Source organism: Alligator sinensis, unplaced genomic scaffold, assembly GCF_000455745.1.
Source record: "Alligator sinensis unplaced genomic scaffold, ASM45574v1 scaffold1161_1, whole genome shotgun sequence".
Classification (NCBI taxonomy): domain Eukaryota; kingdom Metazoa; phylum Chordata; order Crocodylia; family Alligatoridae; genus Alligator; species Alligator sinensis.
In genome coordinates, this window is record NW_005843255.1 from 76520 (window position 1) to 86744 (window position 10225).

At 56.0% G+C, this 10225-nt stretch overlaps 1 protein-coding gene across 1 annotated transcript in view; it reads left to right on the forward strand.

The window, feature by feature from the left end:
- The window catches only part of PEX19 (peroxisomal biogenesis factor 19), a 30760-nt gene that overhangs the window by 5374 nt on the left and 15161 nt on the right, over positions 1-10225 (forward strand). Inside the window, exon 2 of the mRNA XM_025194600.1 lies at positions 1866-1868. Within this exon, the coding sequence (XP_025050385.1) occupies positions 1866-1868 (3 nt within the window). The remainder of the gene's footprint in view (positions 1-1865; positions 1869-10225) is intronic.

Consider the following 10225-nt stretch of genomic DNA (forward strand, 5'->3'; position numbering starts at 1 on the left):
GGCTGGAACAGGACTCCCAAGGGAAAGCCAGCAGGACAGAGAGCTCTGGGCCCCCAGCAGGAAGCCCACCTCCACCCTTCCCCATGCACAAATCCAGGGGGGTACATGCTTCTCCCAGGGGTGCATGTAGATGTGGGGAGCCACCCACCCTCCCTACACCCCCCACTGCAGCCTTTGGATGAGCTGCCATGGCACTGTAGTCCCATTTACCGCCTTGGCTGGGCAGTTCCCCCAGCCGCAGCACCTGCCCCTGCCCCAGCCCCTCTCCCTCCCTCTATGTGGGGGCCTCGATCTGCACCCCCTCATTCCCCTTCCCTCCCCTCCCTTCCTCTGCCTCTTCCCCTCTGCGGATTTACCTGCAGGGCACAGCTCTCCACCCTGCCGATCTGCACTCCTGGCCACATGCATGCTGTGGTTGTGCGCATGCATGCCGAGTCCAGGAGCCTCGGCCAAAGGGCATATTGTATTTATCAGTACATGATCGGCTACACAGGCCAAAAAAAAGCCAATTGCCAATAATGTTCATTTTCTTTTTATCCTTGGTGATCCAATATGGTACCAATATTTTGGTGCACCTCCAGTATTTTGAACTATGATACAATTGCCTCTAGATACATGACTCAAACACACATAAATCAGGACAAAAATATATGTTTTAAATACAATTAAAATAAGTTATGGTAGATTTTTTATTTCTTTAGTATACCATTTGTTTATTTTTTTCTGGTGTCAAGATGCCAGCACCCCACCTTCCAAAAGGAGGACTTGCGGAGCAAGGGGATGGACATCCACTGGCAAAGGTCAGGGGTGAGGGGGTGGGACTTGCGGTCCCAAGACAAACGACCAGGGGGTGGGGCACCCATCAAGGGGTCGGGCTAACCTTGCAGCCCTCCCTGACCTTGACTAGCAGGGGTCAGAGACACAACTGATCTTGCCCTGAGCTGGGGCTGGACTAGTTGGAAAGGAGGGGAAAGAACCTCTGGTCCTTAACGGTTTGGGGCAGAATCAGATCCTGCTTAGACACCGCAGGCCCTGGGAGAGCCCCCAACACCAGCCCTCACCTCCCACTGCCCCAGAGAGCTCTGGGCCCCCAGCAGGAAGCCTGCATCCACCCTTGCCCCATGCACAGATCCAGGGGGGCACATACTTCTCCCAGGGGTGAGCAGAGTGGTGGGGGGCCTCACCCCTCCCCACATACCCCCTGTACCCTCTAGATGAGCCGCCAGGGCACTGCGGTCCCATTTACAAAGCTGGTTGGGCAGTGCTCCCAGTCCCAGCCCCTCTCCCTCCCTCACTGTGGGAGTCTCGATCTGCAACCCCCCATGCCCCTTCCCTCCCCTCCCCTCCCCTCCACCTCTTCGCCTCCAGATTTACCTGCAGGGCACAGCTGTCCACCCTGCTGGGTCCACCTGCTGGGTGGACTCCTGGCCACGTGCATGCTGTGGTTGTGCGCATGCATGCAGAGTCCAGGAGCCCTGGCCAGAAGGCATGTTATATTTATTGGTACGTGATTGGCTACATCGGCCAAAAAAAAGCCAATTGCCAATAACGTTAATTTTCTTTTATTGGTGGTGATCTGATATGGCACTGATATTTCAGTGCACCTCCAATATTTTGAGCTACGATGCAATTGCCTCTAGATACATGACTCAAACACACATAAATCAGGACAAAAAATATGTTTTAAATACAATTAAAGTAAGTTATGGTAGATGTTTGATTTATTTAGTATACAATTTGTTTCTTCTTTTTTTTGGTTTCAAGGTGGCAGCACCCCCACTTCCAAAAGGAGTAGTTCTGGAGGAAGGGGATGGACATCCAGTGGCAAAGGTCAGGGGTGAGGGGTTGGGACTTGCGGTCCCAAGACAGTGACAAGGGGGCAGGGCACCCATCAAGGAGTGGGGCTAACCTTGTGGCCCTTGACATCTCACCATAACACATTAAGCGGCGCTCCAGTTAAAATAATTACACCCCCCTCCCAGGTCTAGATGCTGCTGGGCGATAGGAACGGGAGGTCCAGCCTGGCCTTGCTGGGCACCTGGGCCCCCGGCCCAATTCCCACGGCAGAGCCTTTCAGGCTGATCAGCCAGGGCCAGAGCAGGGTGAAGCCAAGAGGGTGGCCCTGCTGAGCCTCTCTGGCCTGGCCGAGCTGCCATCGGTGCCTCCAGGGTGGAAACCCCAGCAGTCACAAGGCCTCCTGAGCTCCATAATTACAGTAGGGGATGGGGTGTGAAAAACCAGAGTCCTCCTGCAGTGCCCGGGCACAGGCTGAGCATAGCTCTCCTGGGACTAGGGATGCTGCTGCCTATGGCCAGGCCAAGGGATGGGGGCAGGAGCCTGGCAGCTGAGTGCTGGGGAAAGGTGTTGCAGGGGGCTTCTGCTGAGTAACTCTCCTCCCCCTCCATCTCTGCCAGCCGCACGAAGCAGGAAGACCTTGGGGGCACCTGGTTCCACGGCCACCTCCTGGCCGGCCCAGCCCCAACCGGAGACTGGTCCGGGTGCGGGTTCCGCTCCAGAACATGCCACCGCGCTGCCAGCAAGAAGGGGACAGTGTGGGGAGAGGCCCGGTGCCCGGGGACAAGAGCCTGGTGAGTGGCTGTGAGGGGTTGGCAGAGCCATGCCCTGTGCCTGCTCCCAGCCCTCCTGCCCCCCAGACTGCAGAGATGCTCAGTCCCAGCAGTATACTCAGTGTCAGTCTCCAGCGCTTGTTCTGTGCCACAGGGCTGAGTGGACTGGGGCTGCTCGAGGGCTGTCCTGAGATTTGGGCACTGAAGCCTCAAACCTGCCTGGGGGATGAACAGGGCTTTTTGCATCCATCAACAGCTCGAGTGCCTGCAAGCTGGTCTGGCATGGTCCTGCCAGACCAGGGCTGTGGGTGTTCAGTCAGTGCAGGGTGCACCCAAAAGATCAAGGCCAGGAAAGGGCTGTTCCTGGAGAGGGCTGTCTTCAGGTCTGCAGGATCCAGCACGTGTGGCAGTCCATCCCTGCTGAATGCTTGGCTTTCCCAAAAGCCAGACTTCCAATCCCCTCTTTCCAAGGACCCTCTGACTCACCACCTTCCCTTGGGGCAGGTGGTCCAACCCTTTTGCACTGCCCTGACCTCCCACTGGAGCAGATAGAACTGAAGTGTGGGTTAGACCCACCAGAAGGGGAGTCCATGGGGCCAGTCCAAGTAGTCGTTTTTCCATGTGTCTGGACTAGTACCAGCACGTTTGACTGGCATTGAACCCAGTCGGATCCACACAGCAGCTAAATGAATATATCCTGCAAGAGCTGGTCACCGGAGCTGGAAGGGGACCAGTGTTCGGCACAGGTTAGGGGCTAGGGGATCAAAGCTTTAGGGGTAGGAGATTGTTTCCTGTGTGCTGATTCCACATGAACCAGCCCAAATCCTTGACACGGAGCTGAACTGGAGCTGGGGCTCCAAAGGTGACTGGTGTCATCTTCAAGCTGGTAAGCGCATCCAGAAGTTCACTCCGCAGAACATTTGCAAAATGCCACTGTGAAAGATCCACTGTGTGAACACTGCACATGCATGTTAATGCTGCACGTGGTTGCATGTCGCTGGGCACATGTGAGAATGCTACACACACTTGAGTGACCCAACGCATGTGCGCACACACACATATATGTGTGACACCATCACAGCTTTGCCAATGTCTGCTGGTGCATGGGTGGAGGGAAGAGGTCAGTGGCTTGGGTGGCCCTGTGGCTCACAGAGCTGGGGTTGTACTGTGGCAGGAGCAAGAAGCAGAGTTTGAAATGCAGCAGAATATCCACCACAAAAAGGAGCTGGAGATGGCCCATCTGAGAGCCCTGCAGGAGAGAGCCCAGAAGCACCAGGCTGAGAAGGTAATGCATGCGGCAGCTCCTGCCCTAGCTCTCTCCCTGGCCTTCTGGCCACCTGGGACACAGCAGAGTGGGAGGGCCTCACACCCACGCACCTGTGGGGCATAGTGTGGGATGCTTCTGCCTGGGACTGCAGCAGGGCAGACTGAACCCCAGCTGGAGCCCTAGGGCTGAGCAGGACGCAGGTTGGTGTGCAGCAGCCTGGGGCCTCAGGTAAGAGGACGTTAGATCCCCAAAGCAGGCAGGCAAGGCTCCACAGATTACCTGGGTCCTTCCAGCTTTGTCATTACAGCCAGCACCATATGTGGAGCAGGAGTGGGAGGAGAGCCCAGTTGGCTCTATACAGCCCCAAGAGGAGCCAGGCAATGGCAGCCCAAGGGTTGGGGCTGGCTCCCTGGGGCAGCAGGAGCAGTATCTCCCCCTGGCTTCTTGCTGCCTGGGCAGTGCAATCAATGCTTCCCTCCTGGCAGGATGTTCTCCGGGTCAAGCAGCATCAGGAGGCCAAGGAGAAGGAGTGGCTGTACAGAGAGATGGAGGCCATGCTGAAGCAGAGCCGCTTGGAGCAGATGGACCGCAGGCGTGCCTCGGTCATACAGGCACAGCAGAACCGCAGCTCTTTCCAGCAGATCCTCAGGTAGTGCGAGGCGTGGCCTGGCCCCGGGATGACAGCGGGGTTGCAGGCCCTGGAGAGCGTGCCTGTGGGGGAACTAAGCTAGGGCACATCAGGCTTGCCCTCTGCAGCTCTGGCTGAGCCTGGGGTGCACGAGCTGCGGTGGAGATGACCTGGCTCGGGTAGACGTAGGACCCCATGTATGCGGGAGGGGGGTGGGCCAGCCCCAGCAGGAAGGTCATGGCCTTTCCAGCCTGGGCTGGCCCCTATCACCAGCACTGGCATTTCCCCCAGGGAGCAGGCACTGAAGGAGCAGAGGCAGCAGGAGAAGTGGGCGACCCAGAGAATGGTGGATGCCAGGGACATTCAGCGCCAGATGCAGAAGTATCAGGAGAAGCTGGCATGTAAGCGGGTTGTCTCCTTTGAGGACAAGAAGCATCTACAGAAAGAGAGACAGTGGCATGCTGACCACATTGCGCAGCTCAAGAGGCAGAGAATAGAGGAGCTCCGGTGAGGGTGGGACTATGTAGGGGCTGGACTGTGGGTGCTTGCAGGGGTGCTGGTCTCGGGGCACTGCCCACCACATCTGGCACAACTCATGCTGTCTCTCCCTTTGCCATGTCCTAGGGCAAGCTGAGCCCCTGAGACTTGCCAGCTGGTGCGGGAGCAGGGCAGGGGGCCCGGGCCCTGGGCTAAGGGCAGGACGGCTGCAGCAGGACTGGCCAGGCCAGTGGTGGGAGCTGGTTGGGAGGGCGGGAGGCAGTTCACCTTACTGGGTGCTGCCCCAAGCTGCCCTTCCTGCCACCTGCTCTGAGCCTCGTTTCTGCCCTCCATGCTCCCGTGCTCACTGGGGGCTGGCTGTCCCCATGGGAGCGAAGCCAGAGCAGGGTCCCTCCAGCTGGGCTCAGCCGTCACCTGTTGTCACAAGTCAGCCCTGGTCCCAGGGGTCCAAGGTGCCAGATGTGTTGCTGGGCCCCTTGCGGTTGGCTCTGGGCCCTGGCACAGATGGAGATGCCATGGCAGGTGGCCCTGTACCATGTCTTGCTCCATGGCAGTGGTCTGGGCTCTTACTAACTTTTTTCCGGTTTCCAGAGCCACCAGCCCACCCGAGAAATACTGCCTAGGTGTGGAGCGTGTGGGCTTGATGAAGCCAGGCCCCAAGGACCGAGGGTCTCTGCACACTGCCCAGCCCACACAGGGGGACTTCCAGGGGGTCGTGTGTGGCCTCCCCCCAGCCTAGACTGTTTATATTCTTGGATTTAGAAATTGTAAATAAATGTTTGTGAAGGTTTACCATACGTCTGGGTTTTCCTGGACATGTCCACTTTTTGGGTGCCCCCATCTGGGTGTTTTTTTTAAATATCAGCAAATGTCCAGGATTTTGCTTTACCTCTGCCCCAGCAAAGGAGTTGCTGGGGACAGCGGGGAAAGGTGATTGGAGGCAGGGCATCACATGCAGCTGCAGGCAGCTGAGAGAGAGAAAGTGTGTGTGTGTGTGTGTGTGTGGGTGGGTGGGTGTGGGCGTGGGCGTGGGCATGCTTGCCAGTGCTGGGTCTGCAGCAGAGTGGGGGAAGGGAGCGGAGGGGTTCTTCGGGGGCAACAGGGCTTGGGGGGGCAGGGGGCTGCAGGTCAGGAGCGAAGGGTATCAGCAGGCCCTGCTGCCACTGTGTCCCACTGAAGGAGGAGAGTTGGACCTCGCCCGGTTTTATTTTGGAGACTCACTGGTGCCCCTGGAGTGCAAGGCTCCGTTATAGCAGAAACTTAGTGCTATGCCCAAGGTCTTCTTGCTCCACGAATGAGACATGGGGTTGGCCATAGGGATAGAGCACCACATACTGCTACAAGACACTAGAGCATTTACTGAACGATCAAAGGCACTTGCCTTCCATGAGCTGGCTGCCCGGCCACAGAAGGCACGTGGTGTCGTGTGCAGCTCCCCATGTTCAGACCCCAGCATGCAGCAGCAGCTGCCCCCACCCCACATATAAATCTGGGGGGGCAGGTAGCCCCTGTGCCTAACCTGGGGTGCACACAGGTGGGAGTCTCCCTGATGCCCTGGCAAAGCCCGTGTCATTCCAGGCAAGATAAAAATGGGCTTGGGATATGACGCTGAGCTCTGCAGGCTCAGACTGTAGCGGGCGGGTGGGGGTGCCGAGCGACACCGAAGGTGGGGCCTGGCTGGGCCCGTGCAGCTCCACAAGGGGATGCCACCGGGCTCAGGGGGGCTTTCAGCTCTGGGCTTGGCCTCCCTGCACACTGGGCACAGTGCGAGCAGGGCAGAGCCATCCCTGCTGCAAGGGCCTGGCCACAGGAGCACCTGGGAACAGCTGCCCGCAGCTGCCCCAGCCTGCCTGAGCCCTGGCCCTGCCCACCTGCAACTGCCCTCAAGGGGCTGGGGCCAGGGCAGGTGCTGCGCGGGGGCGGCTGCACCGCAGGCTCCCAGCCGGCTCGGCTCTGAGCACTGCCTGCAGTGGCTATTTCCGGAGCTCACGGAGTCCATGCTGTGGCCCAGGGGGCTCCATCCAACTTGTGCTGCACCTGCATGCACAGAGCCCAAGCCAGGAGTCCCCCGAGCCTGGTGTCCTGCCCTGGCCAGGCAGCGTTCCCTTGTGGGCAGGGCGGCTGTGACCCATCCCCGTGGGGCTGCACAGCCTGGGCTGGGCCCCACCCCTGGTACTGCTGAGCATCCCCCCTGCAGCCCGAGTCAGTGGAGCCCCAGGAGAGCTCCTGCTCCCCACCTGGCCCCTGCTCATCTGGTTGCAGCCTTCCCAAGGGCCAGCCAGGCCAGCCTGCCTGCAGTGCCTCCCCTGTCCCCCCCAACACCTGCTCTCCCCATGCCTCTCCCCTCTCTTTTTTTTCTCCATCTCTCTCTTCCCTCCCTCTCTCTCTTCTCTTTCTTTCTTTCTCCTCTCTCTCTCCCCATCTCTCTTCTCTCTTCCTTCTCTCTCATCACAATGTGCTTAACAAAAAAGAAGACACAAGAACAAAGGTAGCACATGAGGTTTTATTTATTGTCACCAGGTTTAGAATTTTTAGAAAACCTGCTATTTACTGTGAAAAAAAAAAAAAAAAAGAAGCAGCCACATTTATGATTATTAACTATATTAATCTGCAGTGTGTCCTGCCATGCAGCCCCCGCCCCAGGTTTGTTTTTCTAGGGTGTCGGCACTCTGGCACCTTACAACATACACAAAGCAGTTTTTTTCAGTGCCCTGGCCAAAAACGTTGCCTACCCCTGGTTTACACCGTCTTTTTTTCCAATTTACAATTGTTTTATATGGCTACCGTAACCGGTAAAACAATGTTTTATGATTACTAAAGGTTTTGATGTTGTATTAATACACAGCCTGTTACCTATGTGTATGAAAAATTTGCTGGTGGTACTTAAGCCTGTATCCTTTTGAATTGGTAGTACTCAATCTGTCAGTCTGCAGACTGCTGGAGTAGGGCATATTTTAAGTGCTGATTCCCTTTGCTCTCTGCCCCGATGGCACTGGGGTCCCTCTCTGCTCGGTGTTCTCCAAATGTAACTGTGTCACTTGGGCCTGTGGGTTTACTACGCTGAGGATTGCTTACTGCTTCTTGCACATTATTTACCTTGAAAATTCTGTAACGATTGGGTTGTTATTTATTTAAGTTAGGGTGAATCAATCATTAAAGGTTAATTATGTAAAAGAGAATTACCCGGCTCCTTTTCTTTTGTGTCTGCTATCTAACTTCACTTGCAAGTTCTCTGAAACAGCAGGGAAGGTTGTTTAACCAGTACTTGAAAACCCAGGGAATCCCCAAGCGGAAACAGCATGGCACTTTGGGGGCCCCATGGGGGGGGGCAGAAGTGGATTAAGATTTCTTGGGGCCCTGGGCCCCCCTCCTAGGGCCTGGGCCTTCCCCACCACCCCGTGCTCTGCCCCACAGCTGTAGGTGCCCTCCCTGACCTGCGCTGCAGGAGTGCATGACAGTCCTGCACTGCTCCCCTGGCCCAGGGCCTCCCACCCCGTGCCGTGTCCCACAGCTGTGGGCTCCCTGGGTGGCACCACAGGACAGCGGGTCACGTTGCCCCCCCAGTCCAGCCCCAGGCCCCCCCACCCTGTGCCCTGCCATGCAGCTGTGGGAGCAGGCAGCCAGGACATGCATGTGCACGCGCGCGCACACACACACACAAATATCAGCTACAGACTGCGTTCAGTCTGGGACAGGGGCAAGGGCATGGGCAGGTAATTGGGTGACAGCATCTTTGTCACCCTGGCCAGGGCATGGTGGGATCATGAGCAGTGGGGTGTCCATCTGCGGGTATCCATACAGGATAATGAATACTGATGCACGTTGAGCTGGGTGGACCGCTGCATCTGCATCTGCTGTGCTACACCTGGCATTCAAGGAAACACCTTACACCCATTTATTGAAACAGGGCAGCTGCAATTGGGACCCACATTTGGTGGACACAGAGGTGAACTACAAAATAATCACACTGGCATCTGGTGGACAAAGAGGATCATTACATGTTATTGAGTGCCTTTGCTTTTGCAGCAACGAAGCAATGGATGTGACACTTTCAGTCGTGGTGAGCCAAACTAAACAACATCCAAGGAATTTTAGTTTAACACACCAGAAAGACTTTTAAAGCATCCAGAAAACCTGCTTGTGCAAACAGTCATGCCATTGCACTGCAATGACGGGCAAAAAACGTGACGTGTACAAACTATCAAGGAGGAGGAGGTATCAAGTGATGTTCCTTAGGGATCTGTCTTAATCGGTATCTTTATTAATGATTACAGGACTGAAAGCATGCTTAACAAATCTGGTACCCTGGAGGGCAAAATTAGGATCCAGAATAACCTTGATAAACTGGAGAAATTGTCCAAAGTTGATGAAACACAATAGAATAAATCCTGAACTTGGGACCGAACAGTCTCATGCACCAGTACAGACTGGCCAGGCCGCAGGACTGCAGGCAAGGATCGGGGGGTTTAGCTGACCATAAGCAGCGTGTTCTTGCTGCAGAAAAAGCCAGTAGCACCCTGGGCTGCGTTGCCTGCAAATCAAGGGATGCAATTCTTTTGCTCTGTTCAGCACTTACAACACAAACGGTTCCTGAAAAACGCATCTTCAGTCAAAACGTTGTCACTCGGAACCAATTTTCTCATAAGAAACCATGTTATAAATGGGGGATTGGTTCCTGAACCAAGGCCCGATACCCTTTTTTCACTAAAAATACCCCAGAATTTTGTACTAAATCAATTATAGATGAGTAATATAGCTACATTATGCATGTACATGGTTAACAGGATTCACATTGACTTGGAAGGACTTCTTTGAGGTGACTTTGCTGGACTTTTTGAAGAGTTCTCGGCTGGTGTCTTCTCAGGAGTCCCGGCGGCAGGTTTTTCTGGAGTCTCACCTGCTTTCTTAAAGAAAGCGTCCAAGGAAGTTTGCACAGATGAGATGAGCGACCCAGTGAACTTGTTCGCCAGCGTGGCGACGTGCCATAAAGTCGCAACTGAGGTCAGAAGTTGAAACAGGGCGTCCGTTTATAAACGCTGTAGGTGGGAAACGTTGCAACTCGAAACGTTGTACAGCGCTGCGTGTAGTCCAGGGGACAGGGCAAGAAGTAAAGCGCAAGAAGCGCAACTGAGGCTGCGGACTGCGCAGAGCTGGACGCCCGGAGCGGGTCAGCCCAGGCAGCGCCGCCCCCACCCACCAGGGGCGCACGCGCGCCGTACGCTGGGCCGCATCCCGCCCCCACGGGCGCAGGAAGCCGGCCGCGCT